Source organism: Ctenopharyngodon idella, chromosome 19 (assembly GCF_019924925.1).
Source record: "Ctenopharyngodon idella isolate HZGC_01 chromosome 19, HZGC01, whole genome shotgun sequence".
Lineage (NCBI taxonomy): Eukaryota > Metazoa > Chordata > Actinopteri > Cypriniformes > Xenocyprididae > Ctenopharyngodon > Ctenopharyngodon idella.
Window position 1 is genome coordinate 20,076,651 of NC_067238.1, and position 23,465 is coordinate 20,100,115.

Sequence of the window (23,465 nt, forward strand, 5' to 3'; positions counted from 1 at the left end):
TTTTTCCCCCCTTAATAATATTTATATCATCATGAAGGGAAACATTAAACTCTTTCAGCTCGTTTTCCTCCCTCATAATCACAATCTCAAATAAACAAAAAATGACACATTCACTCTTATCAATAGACTTCCAGCTGTGGCGTCCTTCACAAGTTTGCCTAATATTGTCCAAAATTTCTTTTGATTTTGGACAAAGGGGTCTACAGATTCCCAATGCATTTGCTCCTCTAACATTTAGTGGTTTTCAACTGTAAGAATAATTTCTCTTTCCTCCCCTTAAAACATTTTTACAAAACAACTAAAAAAGAAAAGGAGAGAAAACTTGGAGAGAGAGGTAGAAAAAAATAAACTAAGAAAGAAAAACATAATAGTACAATCATAAACATACAAAATGAATAAAAAATAAGCCATAATAATAATAACAGTAATAATAATTATAATAATTAAACAAGCTTCCCTCATTCTTCTCTCCACCATCTTTCTTTGGGGGTTATATAATCAATAACCTAAGATTAATACATTTCTCTAAATTAAACATTTATATTGAGATAATTTCATTCTTTTAAATAAATAAATAAATAAATAAACTCCAAAATTTCAAGGAGGAAGTTTAAACTCTTTAACCCTTATTAAATTATATAGTTCATTCCACTTTTTCCCTCTTCAACCGTAATAATAATAAAAACCACTAAACAAAACTTAATTAAGTTCTCTCCTTCGTCTCTCCTCCATCCTTCTTTATTAATTATTAAGATTATTAATTTTATTGACTATATCTTTATAACTGATCAGACTAACAGTTTTCAGCAGATGATAAACTCACACAAATTCCATAGACACTTACACTGACAGAATTCAAACTCCAACTGAAACTCCAACTGTCAAAAAATTCAAATGTAAACACACACACACACACACACACACACACACACACAAACACACACATATCTGACTGTCTGGCTACAAACATTTTTACAGTGTAATGATTTTTATACTGTACTGTATATTCTCTCTCCTAACCCTAAACACAACCCTCACAGAAAACATTTAGCATTTTTACATTTTCTATAATATAAATAAAAAATCAAAGCTTCAAATTTTCTTCTTCTGAGACTAAAATGTCTAAAGTTAGAACCACCAAACTCAGGTCAGACCTTCAGAGACACCTGAACTCTGAGGCCATCAAACATTGTCCTGCCCCGGCGGTACGCTGCTGCCTCCACCCTGCCGCCGGCCGCACAGCCTCAGCCCGCTCGTCGCCGAGGGCGCCTGCCTGCGTCGTCCTCCGCCCCTGCTAAGATGGCGAAGCAGCAGCCTACTTCTGGGCGGCAGAGAACTGCTGGGTGAAGCTCTCTACCGCGTTGCCAAAAAGGCCGACCTGTGATATGGGGGAGTCCAGGAACCGATACTTGTCGGTATCCCTCATATCAGCCGGGGTCAGCCATAAGTGGCTCTGCTGGACCACAAGCGTGGCCATCACTTGACCAACAGAACGTGCTGTTACTTTAGTCGCCCGGAGGGCGAACGCCAACTCCATTGGCCTGTTTTAGTTCACTCGAAGCTGATAGGGCTCTCTAGCGATATCCCAATTCATCGGTCTCACCAAGTGGTCGGACCTTTCGTTCCTGTGGGCGGGAGTTCCCCTCGAACAAGTGTCCAGGCATGCTGTGGTCCACACAGATGCCTCTGCCACGGGGTGGGGGGCCACGTACAACGGGCATGCAGCATCGGGTCTGTGGACGGGGCCTCAACTGCAGTGGCATATCAATTGCCTCGAGTTGCAAGCAGTACGTCTTGCACTGGGCCGCTTCCAGGAGCTGTTGACAGACAAGCACGTACTGGTCCGCTCGGACAGCACTGCGGCCGTTGCGTACATCAACCATCAGGGTGGTCTACGCTCCCGCCTCATGTTGCAACTCGCCCGCCATCTCTTGTTATGGAGTCAGAAGCATCTGAGGTCGCTTCGTGCCATTCATGTCCCAGGCATGCTCAACCGTGCAGCCGACGAGCTCTCACGGCAGCCTCCGCTTCCGGGCGAATGGAGACTCCATCCCCAGGTGGTCCAGCTGATCTGGCAGCGCTTCGGCGAGGCACAGATAGATCTGTTCGCCTCCCCGGAGACTGTCTACTGCCAGTGGTTCTATTCCTATTTACCGGCGGCACACTCGGCACGGATGCCCTGGCACTCAGCTGGCCCCGGGGCCTACGCAAGTATGCGTTTCCCCCAGTGAGCCTTCTCGCACAGCTCCTGTGCAAAGTCAGGGAGGATGAGGAGCAGGTCTTGTTAGTGGCTCCATACTGGCCCACTCGGACTTGGTTCTCGGACCTCACGCTCCTCGCGACAGCACCTCCCTGGCCCATTCCTCTGAGGAAGGACCTCCTGACTCAGAGACGGGGCACCCAACCTGTGGAAACTCCATGTGTGGTCCCTGGACGGGACGCGGAGGTTCTGAGTGATCTCCCGCAAGCGGTCGCAGACACTATCTCTTCCGCTAGAGCTCCTTCTACGAGGAACCTCTATGCGTTGAAGTGGAACCTGTTCGTCGAATGGTGCTCCTCTCACCGAGAGGACCCCCGATCATGTTCGGTCAGATCTGTGCTCTCCCTTCTGCAAGAGGGCCTGGAGCGAAGGCTGTCTCCCTCCACCCTCAAGGTGTATGTTGCCGCTATTGCCGCACATCACTATGCAGTTGATGGTAAATCGCTAGGGAAGCACGATCTGATCGTCAGGTTCCTGAGGGGGGCGAGGAGACTAAATCCTCCTCGCCCTCCCTCTGTACCCTTTTAGGATCTCACCCTGGTTCTTACATCTCTCCGGAGTCATCCCTTCGAGCCTTTGCAATCAGCTGAGTTAAAAGTACTGTCCCTTAAGACCGTCCTCCTGGTTGCATTGGCCTCGCTCAAGAGGGTAGGGGACCTGCACGCATTTTCAGTTGACGAATCGTGCCATGAATTCGGGCCCGGTGACTCTCACGTTATCCTGAGACCCCGGCCTGGATATGTGCCCAAGGTTCCTACCACTCCCTTCAGAGATCAGGTAGTGAACCTGCAAGCGCTGCCTTCGGAGGAGGCAGACCCAGCCCTAGCTTTGCTCTGTCCCGTCCGCGCTCTGCGTCTGTGCATGGACAGAACGTGAAGCTTCAGGACCTCAGATCAGCTCTTTGTCTGTTACGGAGGCCAGCAGAAGGGAAAGGCTGTCTCCAAGCAGAGGATGGCCCACTGGATACTGGATGCCATCGCCCTGGCGTATGAATCCCAGGGCGTGCCTTGCCCGCTTGGGTTGAGAGCCCACTCCACCAGAGGAGTGGCCTCTTCCTGGGCGCTAGCGCACGGCGCCTCGCTGACAGATATCTGTAGACCTGCGGGCTGGGCGACACCTAACACATTCTCTAGATTCTATAGCCTTCGTGTGGAACCGGTATCTTCCCGTGTACTCGCTTCCAGCAGCCAGTAGACGCGAAGAGCCCGTTCTAGTGTCGACTTGCAATGCCACTCCCGCCCCCTGGGCCGGATACATGCATCCTTTTACCCTGTCGAGTTCCTCCGCCTCCCCCTTCGGCTCGGACATTGCGGAGTGTCTGATGCCAGGCCAAACCTCCGTCCCTGACATTGACGTTTGGCTGGGTTCCACATGTCGTGACCCCTCCACGTGAGCGGTCCCATGTGTGTGTTTGTCCACGGTCAACTCCCCACGGTGAGCCCATGTCTTTCCCTTAGCAGAGCCAGCTCTGCTGTCACCTGTCAGATGAGTCTCCCCCTACCCAGGTGGAGCCATCCCAGGGACTCCATATGCGTACTGCCCATGGCCAGTCCATATGTGTACTCTCCATGTAAATTCCTCCCCTGCGGGTGGGTAGTGGTCTCCGCAGCGTCCCCCATGGGTTCGCTTCCCCAGTGTAGTCTAGTTTACTTAGTGGGTATGTCGGAACAGCAGTAGACTCTCTCGGCATAAGCTCGCCCCCTTCCCCGTCCAATTGGTGCGCCGGGTGGCTAGAGCTTGCACTGGGCACTGGAAGGGGTTCATAACTGTGGCGCTTTATTTGGGATCGGTGCGCATTATACAAATATCGCACGCCAACTCCATTGGTCTGTTTCAGTTCACTCGAAGCTGATAGGGCTCTCTAGTGATATCCCAATTCGTCGGTCACTACTGACGTACGTTTTTCTGGAGCAGCAGCACTGATCACTGTTAAAGTTTAACAGTCAATGTTAAAATCTCAAAAAACTTCATATTTCTTGTTTATCATTTACAATTTTTCTGATTTAAAAAAATATGAAAGATTTGATGACTTTGTTCCTGATAATTCACAATTTCTTAAGTCTATAATAGATGAGAGCATGAATGGTTAGTGTGATCAAATTATATTTGATGTAAATCCTTTTCCGCAGGTGTTCACACACTCCAGTTCATGTACGGTTGTGAGATGGATGATGAAGTCAGTGCTCAAGGATACATGCAGTATGGCTATGATGGAGATGACTTCCTCAGCCTGGATAAAAAAACACCCTTTCCTGGACTGCTGCTAAAGATCAAGCTTTCATTACCAAGAACAACTGGGATGCTGATAAAGCTTATACCCAAAGTACAAAGGCATACCTGGAGAATCAATGCATTGAGTGGCTGAAGAAGTATGGGTTATGGCAAGGCCACTCTGGAGAGAAAAGGTAGGAAGGTAGGTAGGTAGGTCCCTACATTTTGAGTGATCTTTTTTTTCCTCAACAAATATGCATCTCATTCTGTATAAAAGTTCAAAAACACTTTTCTTTGCTTTCATAAAAATGAAAAGAAAATAGGATATGAATGCCATACATGATATTCCTAACTTTAATTATTTTTTACACCATGATAAAGCTATTGAGCTAATGATCAGGAGGACTAAGATAACAGACAATGGGAATACATGTATTAACTAGCAGATTGCATTAAACATCTTTCATAGTGAAACTAGTGAGCAGTGCAATTTGATGACTGTCAGTTTTGGATTTAGCCATAGTTTTAATCTGTTTATGAAAATATCATTTGCATTTAGTCAATATTATGTCAAGTGCTCATTGTTCTGACCCAGTACCTGACTAATAATAAAACTATACACAGTTACATTTCTAAAAAATTTAATTTTCTTTTTCAGTAGTTTTCTTAGCAATGCTTATTTGTAAATACAGATGTTAACTTAATTTCAATACGAAAAGTCAATACGCATCAGAAAAATGTTTTCATGTTTGAAATTTGATCTCTCTGTCATCTTCCCATCCTCATTGTTGCCCTCACCCAAACCTTTCTGTAGATGCACCTGAGGTGTTTCTTCTGCAGAAGGACCCCTTCTCTCCAGTTTTGTGTCAAGCTACCGGTTTTTACCCAAGCAACATAATGACATGGCAGAAAAACAAAGAGGATCATCATGAGGATGTGAAGGTTAGTACAACCTTGCCAAACATAGATGGAACCTTCCAGAAGACCATCACCCTGAAGCCTGAGGAGTGGAAGAACAACAAAGAGGCCTACAGATGTGTGGTTCAGCACATGGGAGTAGCAGAGGACATTGTTGCCACTGTGAAAGATATCCGGTCCAACACAGGTGTGTGTGAAAGATGAAAAGTTTGTGTCCCATGAAATGTCTCTTTTGTAATCAGATATTCAAGTGGGATATTTCATAACTTCACTTCCCATCATATTGGATTGTATATACAGTATGTACATAAAATGTCTGTCTTTAGTGCCAGTTTAGTTTAATATTAAATCATTAGTCTTTCTAAGTTTAATAGTTCTGTTATTTGATTCCAGATTCAGACAAAACCATTGCAATCGTTGTGGGTTGTTTGGCAGCTGTTGCTGTCCTTGCTGCCATAGTTGGACTCATTTTCTGGAAGAAGTTCAATGGTAGGTACATTTTTAGCTAATTTATTTATATATCAAAATGTTACCAGATATCTTAATATTAATAAAATTCTGTTTCTTTGCAGGCTATGGGAAAGCAAGCAGTAAGTATTGCATGTCTTCTTACAGATTAATATAAAATTATTGCAATTTGATCTTATGAGAAACTGATTGTTCTCAAAGAAGACGTTACCCCTTTTGTCTTGTAGCCAAAGATTCTGATTCTGAAAATTCAGATCAACCACTGCCACAAGTAACTATCAAGTAGACAAAGATTTGAGGTAAGTGTTTTTTTCTGCATACTCATTTTAATTGTGGAATATATTGTATACAACTGCGTGTAATGGAAAATTGTGTAATGTGTATTTTTATAGGTCTCTGTGTCTTATCACTGAAATTATCATCTGACAGAGAATTAAATAACAAATGGCTGTCTTGGCATAAAGGAGTTAGGAGGATGATGATTAGGAATGTGACATGTCTTCTGCATAATATATATATATATATTTTTTTTTTTTTCTCTCCTTCAGTTAATTACAGATGTTCTGGTTTTGGTTTATTCCTGATCATTTCCATTGTTAACTAGCCTACTGAATCCTGTTCAATTTTCTTAACCTCATAAAGCACGTTTTTACTACAGCATAACCAGTGGTTTAAATATATAATGAAACAAAATGTAATTTAATATTGTTTAACTGGTGAATCTTTCAGTGCTGCTGCATAAATATGAAGCTTTAGCTATATCAAATCACCTTTCCACATATTTTAAAGTCTGCTTTCCTTCCCTTTAATTAATGTAATTGCTTTTCATTATTATTTTACCTATCCTATGATAAGTTCGTTGAAGAAGTTAGTGATTGTTAAGTTGGGTTGTTAACAGTGTAATTATAGTTTATTTTTTATGTATTTGTTTGTTCTTACATTTAAAAGACCTACCTTATTTTAGGTGAAAAGAAGTCTTTATGCATCACATTTTTGCCAAGCTGTTATGTCTGTACTTTTATTTTACTGATAGTTAAAAGGGGTAAATTTAAAATTTGTACATTGTACAATTCTGAGAAAAATGCAAATTCTAAATTAAATAAAATATACATTTGTCAATGTCTGTGTTCTTGTTTACATGTACACTGTAAAAATGACAGAAATGTACAGAATTAAAGTAAAAACATTTACTGTGAAATTTTCTTATAAATTACTGTGACTCAACAACAGAATGATGCTGACATCACAGTAATTTGTCACACTTTATATGAAGTGTCTTTAACTACTATGTACAAACCCGATTCCAAAAAAGTTGGGACACTGTACACATTGTGAATAAAAAAGGAATGCAATAATTTACAAATCTCATAAACTTATATTTTATTCACAGTAGAATATAGATAACATATCAAATGTTGAAAGTGAGACATTTTAAAATGTCATGCCAAATATTGGCTCATTTTAGATTTCATGAGAGCTACACATTCCAAAAAAATTAGGACAGGTAGCAATAAGAGGCCGGAAAAGTTAAATGTACATATAAGGAACAGCTGGAGAACCAATTTGCAACTTATTAGGTCAATTGGCAACATGATTGGGTATAAAAAGAGCCTCTCAGAGTGGCAGTGTCTCTCAGAAGTCAAGATGGGCAGAGGATCACCAATTCCCCCAATGCTGCGGCGAAAAATAGTGGAGCAATATCAAAAAGGAGTTTTTCAGAGAAAAATTGCAAAGAGTTTGAAGTTATCATCATCTACAGTGCATAATATCATCACAAGATTCAGAGAATCTGGAACAATCTCTGTGCGTAAGGGTCAAGGCCGGAAAACCATACTGGATGCCCGTGATCTTCGGGCCCTTAGATGGCACTGCATCACATACAGGAATGCTACTGTAATGGAAATCACAACATGGGCTCAGGAATACTTCCAGAAAACATTGTCGGTGAACATAATCCACCGTGCCATTCGCCGTTACCGGCTAAAACTCTATAGGTCAAAAAAGAAGCCATATCTAAACATGATCCAGAAGCGCAGGCGTTTTCTCTGGGCCAAGGCTCATTTAAAATGGACTGTGGCAAAGTGGAAAACTGTTCTGTGGTCAGACGAATCAAAATTTGAAGTTCTTTTTGGAAAACTGGGACGCCATGTCATCTGGACTAAAGAGGACAAGGACAACCCAAGTTGTTATCAGCGCTCCGTTCAGAAGCCTGCATCTCTGATGGTATGGGGTTGCATGAGTGCATGTGGCATGGGCAGCTTACACATCTGGAAAGGCACCATCAATGCTGAAAGGTATTTACCAATAACATTTCAAATTAATAACTGTTTGTTGATGGATTTTTTGCCGAGATACATCTTTGTAAGATGTGACATTATCTTGCATCACAAGTTTTTTTTATATGCATCCCTACTGCACAGACATCAATGCTCGACATACAACAATAGTGAAAAAAATAAATAAATACAGTACCGGTACTGTATTTATTTATTTATTCAAAAGTTTGGAGACAATAAGGTGAAAGAAGTCTCTATGCTCACTAAGGCTGCATTTATTTAATCAAAAACAGTAAAACAGTAATACTGTGATATATTACCATTTTAAAGAACTCTTTTCAATTTGAATATATGTTAAAATGTAATTTATTCCTGTGATGACAAAGCTTGATGTCACATGATCCTTCAGAAATCATTCAAATCATTGATTTGCTGCTCAAGAATAATTTATTTTTATGATCAATGTTGAAAACAGTTGTGTACAATTTTTTTTTTTTCAGGATTCTTTGGTGAAATTTCAAAAGAACAGCAATTATTTGAAATAGAATCTTATAATAAAGCGGACAAGAAGAATCTCTAACAAAGTTCTGATCTTTAGAGGCAATAAATTATAAATAAATAACAAAAAAAACATCAAAAAAACAAAGTTTTTTTGTTATCTGAAATTTTGGTAAACAAGAAATCTGTAGAAAATGAGAGTTTGCTGAGCAAACAAATCCTATAGCTTTGCTTCTCAAAAAATGTTTTGACATTGATGATAGCAAGCTGTTCAGGTTGTTCTTTATGTCAGTGTCATGATCAGTTTCTCTGTCTTGTCATTCTGCTACACTATTTATGTTGCAGCGCTTCCAGGTTCTACGTCAGAACGCCGGCTCAGTATTGGCTGACGCTGTTCATGTGAGCAGCACGACATATGCGTGTGATGTTTAAGCAGGAGCTGGCCAATACTAAATGGCATTCTGACGTAGAACCTGGAAGCACTGCAACATAAAAAGTGTAGCAGAATGACAGGGGACAGGTGAATTTGTTGAATAAAGTCATTATTTTTGTTTTGTTTTTGTGCACAAAAAGTATTCTTGTCACTTCATAACATTAAGGTTGAACCACTGTAGTTACATGGACTATTTTAACAATGTCTTACCTTTCTGGACCTCAAAAGGTGCAATGACGTTGCTGTCTATGTGTGGATCAGATACCCTCAGATTTCATCAAAAATATCTTAATTTGTGGGAACAGTTTGGAGAAGGCCCCTTACTATTCCAGCATGACTGTGCCAAAGAGCACAAAGTCATATGATGTTAGACATGGATGGATGGGTTTAGTGTGGAAGAACATCCTCCTTACACACCTTGATCCAACTATTCTCCTTGCATGTGGTAAACTAAGAGAAGACATCATGGCACACACTCACACACTATGTAACAGCAATGAACATTAATGTATTAAGAAAATAATAGTGTAATAGAAAATAATAGGGGGGTAATTAGTTTCCCAGATTTAGGTTTAAACAAAATGGCACATTAGTGCAGGGAAATATGTTATATCAACAAATGTATTTACTGTTAATGAAGTTTCTGTCTCAGATTTATTGTCAGCCAATTTGTAATACATTGCTGTACTTAAAGGTTGACCACACCACCAGAGTAAGCGTTTCTGTGTTTGGCATCAGTCAGCCAAGCTCATGTGCCTCCTCCACTCTCATATCCTCTCATAACCACTGTCCACGACACCATATGAATAGCTGCTCTCACAGCCAGTGGAAAACATCTGGCCAGAGAGACGTGTGCCCTTATCATCCACATAGTAGGCCTGGACCCTGATGTGAGGGTAAAGATAATATGATAATATAATATGGAGATTATGTGTATGCATAACTGTTACCTATGAAGATCATGAGACCTTACTAAGCGAATTACAATAATATTATTTTATTGTTGTATTTAATTTATGTTGTATTTAATGTATTTTATTTAATTTTATTGTAGCCTATACTGCTTAGACTGAGAGGACCCTAAAAATATGCAAACAATCAAAACAAAAACACCCATATAAATACACAGACTTCACCTGCTTATCCCAGCCACAGATAATACTCCTCCTAGACAGGCCCATGCCTCTGTATCCCAGCATCATGTTGGACAGGAGTTTGGAGGCTGCGGACAATGAGATACTTTGCTTGTTACGTAGTTGTAAAGTCGGTTTTTAAAGCATACAAATAGTTACATATTAGTATATTAATGAAGAATAGTAGTGGTCCAAATAGCGGTAAAATGTATTTTACATTCCTGGGGCACTGTGGTCATAAGTGTCAGGCATTGGAAGGAAGCAGACCGGTAAGTATAGCAAACAGGACTTTATTTGAGACAGAGGCACGGTTCTGGATTGGGGACATAACAGGTAAGTAAATCTCAGTAAGCACGTTGCAGTATGACTTGGCCGAATACTGATACAATGTTTCTTTTGCAGGAATGGTGAATGGACCGATGGCAGACAGACAAAGGAGGACGGATGACTGAAGGATGGTACAGGTAAGTAGCCGGTAGGTAGTTCTTGTGGTTCATCGGGACGTAGCGATATACATCAACCTAAAGACGAGATCAGACCACTGTGGTGAGGAAGGTGACTGCAGACGAGTGTAAACGAGGGTGATGGTTTGCAGGTGCCGGTGATTGATGAGTGAGTGTAGGTGAGGAACAGGAGGGATTCTGGGAAATGTCCGGGGAAGGTGCTACAGACGGTGACTGTGACAATAAATAGTTTGTGCAAATATTTTTGAATATGAGTAGCCTATTTTAAATTGAAAGATGAAGAAAAACAGATAGACAGATCATATAATGCCTCTTCTTAAAGTGATAGTTCACCATAAAATGTCATAATTTACACAAGGTTATTTTCACAAGGTGTGAAATGTGAATAGTCATTTATTTTCAAAGTTTGTTCTTCTAATAATATTCAGCTAATAATTAGATGGAATACATTTCCTGACACAGCTGAAACTGGTAACTTCATCCTGTGAGCAGATGCTCTTCCCCAGAGGCTTGCTGAGACAGACCTGCACTCTTTAGTCTGCAGTCTCTCACAGTCTGCAGTGCAGCCTGACATGGTGCCTAGCAGGTAAGGGTTGATCTCAATCACGTTACTGGCTTCCTTTGATGCTGCAAGTGTAGGTCTATGTATTTTACATGAAGGAAATATGATTCCTCCACGGAAAACAATTATTTAGTAACCAAAGATTTACATAGTTTTGATTACAACCTGAAAATATAGGTTTAAAAAAACCTATACATGTTATAACTTGGAATAGCATCTTTAAATTAAGTTCTTCCATTCACCTATGTTATTAAGAGTAGGCCTATTTGAGATAAACATGAACATTTTGTGATTCTTTGAGGAAAAGGCTCTGCACACTGCTGGTTGACCAATAGGAGCCTGAGTCTTTCAGCATCATCAGTATCTATGCAGATTCATCGGATGCAGGTTAACACCATAGCCAACACTAATCTATGTCTATGGTTAACACTAACAGGTAGCATTGGTAAGGTACAGAAACAAATCTGGACACACCCTATTCCAAAACTCATTATCCAGGCAGGTTGTTGAATTCAATGCCTGAAACCACAGAGCAAACTATATGTTAAAAATAGCTTCTTTTATACCACTGAAAAGTATTTTGTGAAATTGGATTTTCTGCTCTTGAATTGGTACTTGAGAACTCAATATAAATACAACAAATAATTCAAAGTAATACAATTTAGAGATTTAATTTCTACATATTTAAATAGAGCACACAAGTAGAATATGCTTAATATTTTAAAGTTCATGCTTTAACCAACTTATTAAATGTAGAAAATACTTTTTTTCCCTGTTGCATTTACTTCATCTTCACATTTATTTACTTCAGCTACAGGATCACAGGGATATTGACAGAACCTTACAATAAGCAGCTTCAACAAAAAAGCAACTTACATCCATGTTTACTTCATAGCAGCCAGATCAACAAATCCTTAAAATGCAGAAACAAAACATACAGTAGCTGTCATGAGCTCGATTAGCACATTCCTATAGATTAAGTTTATCAATCATCAATTGGATGTCACATACCCATGGCTAGATATGGCCAACTGTGTACAGGTGACTGCCAGTGCAGTCAAACCCCCCAAAATTAGCTCTGATCATACCTCGATACATGAGAAACAGCTATAGTTATAATACACCACCAAGTCTGCACACACCTGAAGAGCATGTCTTGTATTGTTAACTGTCATGACGACTCTTGGGTTCCTGCCGCTGTTCATGGAGAAATTAATGAGATTTGATGACAGTATATTTGATGTCTTCTCTGTGTCTGCGGCTGTTCCTGTGCCACAACAACATAAAATAAAATGATTTTGACTGATGTATATGCATTTTATGTGCTTTATAAATGATGCCATTAAATGTTTTTAAAAAGGCCATAGACAGGTTTTTTATAACTAGTGCAATGGATATTTAATCAATATTATTTTAGCTGCAATGGCACATACACACACTTAAATCGTTCATCAGACAATATGTACATACAAAATATTATGTTTTGATAAATGGTAGTACATGTTTCATGGGGTTTGGTGCTTTGTTTTTCCCCTCTTCTGAACCATTGTAATGAATCGAGCAGGTCATGACAGGAGCTCGTCTTCGATAAAAGACACAATTCTTTCCTTTATTATTTGTGCTCAGAAATAAACAAACGGGATGGAGTTCAAGATGCTACATGCTAAAGCGCTGCTCGTGGACCTGGCGATAAGCTGTGTGCTACATTACAGCACACGTGCATTTTTAAAGAATAACAGCAGTGTATTTCTCTTGTCTCATCTCTGGTTCGTGGCTGGTGTGAAGTGGGTAAGTCTCAGGTGTTTTCTGCTAAGCAGCTGGAAAGATGCGTCCGTGCGGCGTTGTGTGGCGGTGACATGCTTGATGTGTCCGGTTTATGAAAGCGGACTGACGCTCCTCTTGAACACTCAGCCGGAGTACTGGAGCGGGTCTTTGTCTTGCCCTGGAAAAACTATTACTTCTACAGCTGCAACACTTATAGCGTGTTTGTTCTGGGAAGTAAGTTTTCCCGACACAAAAAGGAAAGCGGAAAGTTCAGAATGCGCGGAGACGAAACAGAGAAACCGGGCGCTCTTCATGCGAGTGGTCCGTTATTCCAAGCCCGACGCCCCCTTACTGAGTGGAGCTTTTGTGTTTCTTTCACTTGCTGTCATATGTAAGTAAGAGGAGAGAGTCTTTGTAAACAGACCTTTCAAATTAAGTTCAATACTGTAAATGCTTTTCTTCGTTTTATGTTTTAAAGGTGACATGTGCATTCCATATTACACGGGAATGGTCATAGACATCCTGGGAGAACATTACCAACCAAACAGCTTCATGTCAGCAATCTTTCTCATGGGTCTCCTCTCACTAGGCAGGTATATAAAATTAATCAATGACCTATCACAGTTAATGGTTATTTAATGGTTGTGTCAAAAGGTTTGTGTCAAAAACATATGTGGTCCAATAAATTGAAAGATGTAGGCTAATCCTGTCCTCATCCATAGCTCTTTGTCCTCTGGGTTGCGTGGAGGTCTCTTCATGTGCACTCTGTCCGGACTGAACAAGAGAGTTCGTCTTATGCTCTTTAATTCTTTGGTCAATCAGGAGATAGGATTTTTTGAAGATAAAAAGACAGGCAGGACTAATTAGTGTTTGTGAATTAAAAATTATATGCATATGCTTATTACAAATTTGAAGGCTTTGTGTTCAGTTATCTCAAACTGTCTTTTATCTGTTGTCAGGGGACTTGACATCACGTCTGTCTGTCGACACCAAGCTAATGAGCCAATCAGTGGCAATGAACGTGAACATCCTCCTGCGCAGCTTAATCAAAAGTGTTGGCGTCCTGTATCTGATGGTCAGACTGTCCTGGAAACTCACGCTGGTCACTTTCATCGAAGCTCCTCTGATTGCCATCACTCAAAAGATTTACAACACACACTATGAGGTCAGATGAACTGATTGAGGTATTTAAATATAGCAATGTAGCTCAGAGGTAAAATTACAGTAATTATAAAGCACATTTTAGATCACCACTTATCTAAGTTGATATTCAAATATAAGATAATTTTTAGGCATCTCATTCTGACCTTTGCCCTCTTTTTCATCAAGCCTTGCTTCCTTAACATTTCATATTGTTGACATTTCTTGGAGAATTTACTCTTGATTAATACATTCTCTGTATCAAAATGTGTATCATTTTTCTTTTAAACATTTATACTCAATCAAAACCATCTTGTGCAGCAATTGTCAAAAGAAGTTCAGGACTCGGTGGCCAGAGCCAATGAGACAGCAGGAGAAGCGGTTGCCGGGGTGAGAACTGTACGCAGTTTCCGCATGGAATCCAGTGAAGCCTGTTGTTATGACGACCGTTTGACTGACACTCACAACCTGAAGACTCAAAGAGATACAGTGAGGGCCGTCTACCTATTAGTGTGACTGGTGGGTCTGCTGCATAGGAATTTAATTCATTTATTTGATTAAATATATTATTTTAATGTATTTCTAATAGTTAACATATTGTAAAGTTGTCACGCTGGTGGCAGGAAGGGAAACACAGACAAAGAGAAGTAATCCAAAAGTACTGGTTTAATGAATAATCCAACAAGAAGACAGGCAGTCAGGTGCAACAACATAATCGGATGGTGAACTTAAATAGCAAACATAACAAGGGTAATAAATGGGACACAGCTGATACACATTAACTAGTGATAATGGTAACAGAATGATGGCGGGAAACAGAACAAAGGAACATGTGACAAATGAAAACAAACTGAAGTCCTTATGAACAGAAACTGAAACTAAACAGACTGTGACAAAAGTACAATGTTAGCATATATTGCAATATATTTTAATATAGGTACAGTAGCTTAAATATAGCTACAATATATTAATAAAGTCAAATATATCACACACTAATCATAGTTCACATTCTGAACTTTTCTAAGAGTACACAATAATTGATGTTTGTGTTCTTTACATCATCAGTCTGAGCATGACATGCAGCATTGGGTTTTATTTAACTGTATTATATTTATTATATTTGCAGCTGATGTCGTTAGGAATTCAAGTTCTGATGATGTATTATGGTCGTCAGCTCATCAAATCAGGCTGCATGAGTACAGGCAACCTTGTGTCCTTCATCCTCTACCAGGGTGACCTGGGATCATACATTGGGGTATGAACTCATTATGTTCTTATATAGCCACTGTCTCTTTCTTGGTGCATTCATTCAAAGCCCTATCTAGACCTAAATAGTTTTCCTGAGAAGGTCAGGTACATTTGTGTTTCACAGATTTTGTTGTTGAATAAATTTTAATAAAATTACAGTTCAAATTACCTGCTGTTTGTAGTTAACTCAGGGGTCATCTGAGAAATCTAATCCAATACGGAAATTGTGGTGTGTATATATATGTACATTCATGTATCCTGAATGTTTTTATTTTGACCTTTATAAGATACTATATATAAAAAGTGAATTAAAGTGTCTGAACGAATAGTATAGTAGCAGTGTTAAATGTGATCCTTAATCTTAATAAATTCATTTGCTTAATTAGTTACATAATGTTTATTTACACGTCCAGACAAAAGCTCTCATTTTAGTGTTTAAGGCCGATTCATACTGCACTGACAGACACAGACAGATGGCAACAGACACTTATCGAGTTTTGTTGTGCTGTAATCAGGTGACTGTCGGTGTTGGTCTGCGTCTGTCAGTGCTGTGTAAATTGGCCTTTAGTAAAATTTCCATCCATATAATATTATAAATCCCAATACAAATTTGCCACTATTTTTTATATTTTGTACAATACTGTGCAGTCAGTGAACTCTTTTTCTGTCTTTCCGCAGTCTCTTGTCTACATGTATTCTAACATGCTAAACTCTGTGGGAGCGGCTGCTAAAGTTTTTGAGTACCTGGACAGAAAGCCACTGGTGGGCATGGATGGAAGTCTTCATCCTGAAACCTTGACTGGCAAAGTCCACTTCAAAAACCTCAACTTCTTCTATCCAACTCGACCTGATCAACCAGCCCTCAAGGTACAATAAACTCAGAATGTGCAGTATTATATTATAAACAATATATATGAAATTGTTTCTTAGATTAATTTTAGATCATTATTTTGTGGATTAGATTAATCTAACCACAATTAGATAATTAGATTAATTAATGTAACTTTTGAGTTCCTATTTATTTTTAGTCACTTAGTAAAACTTTATATTTTATATATCCTATTTATTCCAAATAAATGTGTTTGCATATTGTATACAAATTCTGTAAATTTGTTTTAATTAATATGCTGTGTTTGATTGATTGATTTCAGAACTTCTCTGGTGGGAATGTCAGGTGGGGGGAAGAGCACCTGTGTGAGTCTTCTGGAGAGGTTCTACCAGCCTCAGCAGGGACACACTCTGTTAGATGGACAACCACTGAAGAACTATTAACATAAATATTTGCACCAGAAGGTAACAGTCATTTCGGGCTCTTATTAAGTCATGACATTGCAATAGTATGTCCATTGTGTAAGTGTAACCATTTATACCATAGGTGGCCATGGTAGGTCAGGACCCTGTGCTTTTTTCTGGCTCCATCAGGGACAACATAGCTTACGGTTTGACTGATTGTGATCAGAAAAAGGTGGAGGATGCAGCCAAAGAAGCCAATGCCCATGATTTTATCAGTCGACTAGAAAAAAATATATGATACAGGTACACCTAAAGAATCATTCTTCCATTGATGTGCATATATGCACTGCAATTACTATTTGTCTTTCTGGAAATTATATTGTCAAATGTAGAGTATTTAACATACCATGTCTCCTATTTATTTTGTCATGTTACTTACTGACAAATTACAGTTGTTATGTCCTTTCATTAAGTCTGTGACTGTGTATGGGTATTAGATGTTGGAGAGCGTGGCTGTCTTCTCTCTGGTGGTCAGAAGCAGCGCATTGCTATCGCCAGAGCTCTAATCAGACAACCTCAGGTGCTCATACTGGATGAGGTGACCAGCAGCCTGGACACTGAGAGCGAACACATGGTACATTTTTTGTCACCACTTCTTTACTACATTTCAAAACAATCTGTTGTATTACTAAAAAGAAGCCCATTGATACTTATCTCAACAGCTTTTCACTTTTTTATGCCACATTGCTTTATTCCATTAATAGGTTCAGGATGCTCTGACCCGTTATCCCAACCAGACCTTGCCGGTTATTACACATAGGCTGAAAACAATTGAAAGGGCAGACCAGATCGTTGTGATTGACAAAGGGGAGGTTGAGGAGCAAGGGACGCACCAGGAACTGATGGAGAAGAAAGGCAATTACTATAAACTGAGAGAGAGGCTCTTCACTGAGGAAAAAGAAGCTGATGAGGAGGAGGTCAATCAGGAATGAGTTTCTTATTATAAGCATTTTCCAAGAATACATTACTATTTATAATAACAGGTAGCATATTCAAAAATGAAACAGAATTTGTTTACTTTTACAAACCCGATTCCAAAAAAGTTGGGACACTGTACAAATTGTGAATAAAAAAGGAATGCAATGATGTGGAAGTTTCAAATTTCAATATTTTATTCAGAATACAACATAGATGACATATCAAATGTTTAAACTGAGAAAATGTATAATTTTAAGGGAAAAATAAGTTGATTTTAAATTTCATGGCATCAACACATCTCAAAAAAGTTGGGACAAGGCCATGTTTACCACTGTGTAGCATCCCCTCTTCTTTTTATAACAGTCTGCAAACGTCTGGGGACTAAGGAGACAAGTTGCTCAAGTTTAGGAATAGGAATGTTGTCCCATTCTTGTCTAATACAGGCTTCTAGTTGCTCAACTGTCTTAGGTCTTCTTTGTCGCATCTTCCTCTTTATGATGCACCAAATGTTTTCTATGGGTGAAAGATCTGGACTGCAGGCTGGCCATTTCAGTACCCGGATCCTTCTTCTACGCAGCCATGATGTTGTAATTGATGCAGTATGTGGTCTGGCATTGTCATGTTGGCAAATGCAAGGTCTTCCCTGAAAGAGACGACGTCTGGTTGGGAGCATATGTTGTTCTAGAACTTGGATATACCTTTCAGCATTGATGGTGCCTTTCCAGATGTGTAAGCTGCCCATGCCACATGCACTCATGCAACCCCATACCATCAGAGATGCAGGCTTCTGAACTGAGCGCTGATAACAACTTGGGTTGTCCTTGTCCTCTTTTGTCCGGATGACATGGCGTCCCAGTTTTCCAAAAAGAACTTCAAATTTTGATTCGTCTGACCACAGAACAGATTTCCACTTTGCCACAGTCCATTTTAAATGAGCCTTGGCCCAGAGAAAACGCCTGCGCTTCTGGATCATGTTTAGATATGGCTTCTTTTTTGACCTATAGAGTTTTAGCCGGTAACGGCGAATGGCACGGTGGATTGTGTTCACCGACAATGTTTTTTGGAAGTATTCCTGAGCCCATGTTGTGATTTCCATTACAGTAGCATTCCTGTATGTGATGCAGTGCCATCTAAGGGCCCGAAGATCACGGGCATCCAGTATGGTTTTCCGGCCTTGACCCTTACGCACAGAGATTGTTCCAGATTCTCTGAATCTTTGGATGATATTATGCACTGTAGATGATGATAACTTCAAACTCTTTGCAATTTTTCTCTGAGAAACTCCTTTCTGATATTGCTCCACTATTTTTCGCAGCAGCATTGGGGGAATTGGTGATCCTCTGCCCATCTTGACTTCTGAGAGACACTGCCACTCTGAGAGGCTCTTTTTATACCCAATCATGTTGCCAATTGACCTAATAAGTTGCAAATTGGTCCTCCAGCTGTTCCTTATATGTACATTTAACTTTTCCGGCCTCTTATTGCTACCTGTCCCAACTTTTTTGGAATGTGTAGCTCTCATGAAATCCAAAATGAGCCAATATTTGGCATGACATTTCAAAATGTCTCACTTTCAACATTTGATATGTTATCTATATTCTATTGTGAGTAAAATATAAGTTTATGAGATTTGTAAATTATTGCATTCCTTTTTTATTCACAATTTGTACAGTGTCCCAACTTTTTTGGAATCGGGTTTGTATGTGGTAATTGGATTTTTTTTTTTTTAGAAAAAAATGTATTAATGATGTATGATTTATTATAATAAAATGAATTTTTTAAATTCTCAAGTTCAAGTTGCTTTCTTGGCATGACATTTGGAATATAGTATTGCCAAAACATTTTAAGTATATTTAAATACAGAATAGAATTACATCACCAAAGTAATAATAGGGAAAACAAGCAAGAAAAAACAAACAGAAGAGGAACAGTAGATATTACAAAACAAACAAAAATCAGCAGATAATATCTCCATCCTAATATTAATTATAAATAATTACAATTATATACAATAAAGAATATGTAAAATATAGCAAACAAATAAAATGGATTAACCATTTCGTAGGTGTGTATGGTATGTACATATTTTGCAGCTAGTTTGGCTGTCATGTCATTCTCTCTGAGCTTATAGTGGAGTTTCTCTGAGTCATTTAGAGTAAAGAATGAGAAATTCACTGCTGCAAACTGTGGAAAAAATATTTCCTTTGCAGTGGTGTTCTTGTGACAGACAAGAAGAAAGTGTTTCTCATCCTCTATTGATTCAAATCACAGTGTCTGCATATTCTCTGTTCTCTTGGTATCCAGGATTTTTTAAGTCTTCCTTCCTCTATTTCTATATCATGGTCACCAAGTCGATATTTTGAAAGAATTTGTCTTTATTTTAATGTTTTAATTGATAAGTAATTTGCCAGTTTGGTAGTTCTGTTTAAGGCCGAATAACACTTGAGTTCGGTTTGGAGGTCAAATTTAGATTTTTTTAAATTGTTTATCATAATTATACTTTAGATGTTTGTCAGTCTCTTTTGTCTGATCCACAATGTCAGGGTTGTGGTTGGAGTCAGACTTATAGGTTGAGTTTCATTAATTAGTTTATATTTAGAGGATGAGACACTGTGGGGGTTTCATTGGCAAGGAGGGCTTTATATTGAATAGATTCAGTATCGGATTGGCTGAGGTGATGCCCGAATTTAACAGCTCTTGTTTGTACTTCAATTTTTAAGGGGTATAATTCAGCCCCACAGAAGTAAGTAAGATTAAAACAGTGCAAAAACAAATAATTTTCGGACAAATACAGGTTAAAACCATATTAAACAGCCCTAATATTCTATACAGAATTTACACGCACAAACAAACATACAATAGAAGGCTTTTCAATTCACAGATCACTAATCTTACAAACATTGATCTCACATTTACTTTGAGAACACAAACTGTAGGTGCATTGGTTTTGGGCAAAAAATATTGTAAGTTCACACTTATTTTATTCTATTATATTGTATTTTATTACCCCTGTGATGGACTGGCCATCTGTCCAGAGTCAGGAGAGCACTTTAATAATGAGATGTGAATTTGGGTTGTGCATTTTGCAACTTTCCCTGTTGCTTAAAAACAATTATTTTCACATTATGATTAAAATTAGAAAAAAACTTTATTCATTTAAATTTATTCTTAAATCAAATGTAAACATTGACTTCGAATTCCTCACAAATTCATCAAAAACACAGCTAAGCTGAACACCCTTTATGTAGTAAGATTTATATTTTAATTGGATACATTAAACAAGAATCATGTAGAAATTTCCCCATACTACTACTTAATTATTAAATACTACATTCTCTAGGGGGGAAATCTTACTCACTAAAAAAAACAAAGCCAAAAATAAAATTATAAATCACATAAACACAAATGTGTATAAACATATACAAAGAAACATAAGCATACAGACAAAACAATCCTGAAACTTAAACTTATTTGGCTTATGTAGCACAATTCAGCTATTTACAATCACAGCTACACCTCTTCTTTCACCGCCTTCTCTAGCAACCTTGTCTTGAACTGTTGTGAAAAATATGGAATAGTCCAATCTCACCTAAAAACAGGTGTTTGGGTGAATCTATGTGCTGAAGATGGGTCTTTTTACAACTGATACTCTCCTGTTCAGAAATTTTTAGTAAAGATAGAAATAAAATACATTCAACTATTCTGACAGGATTATTCACAAGTTCCTTTTCAATGTTACTGCACCCTATTCAGCTTCCAGGAGCAGAAGCAGGTTTACGTCTTTTTCTACAGAAGAGAGAGAGAGAGACAATAAGCAGACAGACTCGTTTTAGATGACATAAATGAAATTGTTAGGGAGTAATAGTACTGCAAAAATGTTTTTACCTTGTCCTCTAATTCAGAGTCACTGGAGTCTATATGAAAACAAAATTTAGATACAAAAAAAATACTTTATATTCCCTTTAATACATTTGTAAATGTAAAGAATCTTATATGACAACCACAGCTCAAGTCTACATAACAACATGGTCAGTGAGGATACTGACTACAATATTTAAAAATGTATGAATTAAAAGATTTTTTTTTTTTACTATAGAGCAGAACAGATCATTCTAATGTCAGCTCAATTGTAAAGAGCTCTTCAGTGATGTAGTGATCAACCAGAAGAGCTGAATGTCCAGGAAAGAAACTTTATCATGCTGTAAAGCACCAGAGCAACAGCGACCATCGCCATAGAGTCCTCAATAGAAGGAGCGCTGACACCTGATGTGAACAAAATATACAATCAAGACTTACAGAACATTCTGATGGATGTAAATATTCGTTCAAAAATGCAAATAGAACATGCACTGAAATCTAAAAAACAAAATAACAGAAGCAACACAGTAGTGCTGTTTCAATCCTGAATTAATGAGCATTTCTGAATGTATCAGTTGACTGAATAATTCACTTGTAAAGACAATCAGTTGTCACCACCTGCTGGAGTAAACCTGACCTGCAGAAAGAGTCACTGAAAAATCATCACAAATAATACCCAGATTGACAGTATTTATACACTACCGCTCAAAAGTTTGGGATCGGTAATTTTTTTTAATGTTTTTAAAAGGAGTTTTATCTGCTCACCAAGGCTGCATTTATTTCATTAAAGATACAGCAAAAACACTAATATTGTGAAATATTATTACAATTTAAAATAACTGTTTTCTATTTGAATATATTGTACAAAGTAATTTATTCCTGTGATGCAAAGCTGAATTTTCAGCATCATTACTCCAGTCTTCAGTGTCACATGATCCTTCAGAAATCATTCTAATATGATGATTTGCTGCTCAAGAAACATTTACTGTGTACCATATTTTTTTCAGGATTCTTTGATGAATAGAAAGTTCAAAAGAACAGCATTTATTTGAAATATAATCTTTTCTAACATTATAAATGTCTTTACTGTCACTTTTGATCGATTTAATGCATCCTTGCTGAATAAAAGTATTAATTTCTCTAATTTCTTTTCAAAAAAATAAAAATAAAAATTCTTACTAACCCCAAACTTTTGAACAGTAGTGTATAATGTTACAAAAGCTTTGTATTTCTAGATTATGTAGATAAATGCTATTCTTTTGAACTTTCTATTCAACAAATAATCCAGAAAAAATAAAGAAAACTATAATCATATATCTATGACAGTTTAACTCACCAATCACATTGAGTGTAGCAGTGGCTCGTCACGTTCCTCCGTCATGTTTGGCTACACAGGTGATGTCACCACCACGGCCGAGCCCCAGCAGAACCTGCCCAGGAACCAGCAGAGGAAGAGGAGAAGGGTAGATAGAGAGAGATGGAGGCTCTGGAAAGAAAACAGGCAGTGGTTACTAATCTATATATAACTGTAGTTTAATATAACAAATGCTGTTGATAAACTAGCTGACTACAACATCATGTGTAGAGTAATATATTCAAATCTGACTTGGCTATGTCAGGATCAGAGTATTCAATCTTCTCACTAACTATCTCCAGGTCCACGGCTACCTGAGCCAGCAGGTGTGGAAGATACACTGTGCAGATGTAAGTTCCTGAGTGTCTCACTCGAGATTCTTCCAGAATCAGGGATGCATTTCCTGTTTCATAGAGGCCTGTGATGTCAATATCTGCTCCGGTCTCTGACGTCTCTGCAAACCGATCGTTCTTGCCATCGTAAGCGAGGACCAGCCGTCCCTCAACCTGAAACTGATAACGCCACTCGACAGAGAATCCAGAGCCGTGAACTGGAGAAGACGGGTCGACCCAGAACCCACAGTCTAACAGAACCGGTTCTCCCAGTCTAGAGCGGACCACAGGAGTTTTACTGGACACACTGAGAATTACTTTAAGAAAGAGATAAA

The 23,465-nt window shown here is 38.7% G+C and overlaps 2 protein-coding genes, 1 long non-coding RNA gene and 1 pseudogene across 3 annotated transcripts in view; 2 read left to right on the plus strand and 2 right to left on the minus strand.

Moving 5' to 3' along the window:
* Positions 1 to 23,465, minus strand: part of LOC127500850 (tapasin-like) — a 50,907-nt gene that overhangs the window by 26,430 nt on the left and 1,012 nt on the right. Inside the window, exon 4 of the mRNA XM_051872398.1 lies at positions 23,088 to 23,447. Within this exon, the coding sequence (XP_051728358.1) occupies positions 23,088 to 23,447 (360 nt within the window). The remainder of the gene's footprint in view (positions 1 to 23,087; positions 23,448 to 23,465) is intronic.
* Positions 10,472 to 12,864, minus strand: LOC127500853 (uncharacterized). Its single transcript, XR_007926453.1, has 2 exons — positions 11,698 to 12,864; positions 10,472 to 10,718 (listed from the first exon to the last, which is right to left on the minus strand). It is a non-coding gene; the product is annotated as an uncharacterized LOC127500853 (long non-coding RNA).
* LOC127500836 (antigen peptide transporter 2-like) overlaps positions 13,034 to 23,465 on the plus strand; it is a 66,682-nt gene continuing 56,250 nt past the window's right edge. Inside the window, exon 1 of the mRNA XM_051872380.1 lies at positions 13,034 to 13,378. Coding sequence (XP_051728340.1) covers positions 13,087 to 13,378 — 292 coding nt within the window. The 5' untranslated portion in view covers positions 13,034 to 13,086. The remainder of the gene's footprint in view (positions 13,379 to 23,465) is intronic.
* On the plus strand, positions 15,369 to 19,376 carry LOC127500848 (ABC-type oligopeptide transporter ABCB9-like; annotated as a pseudogene).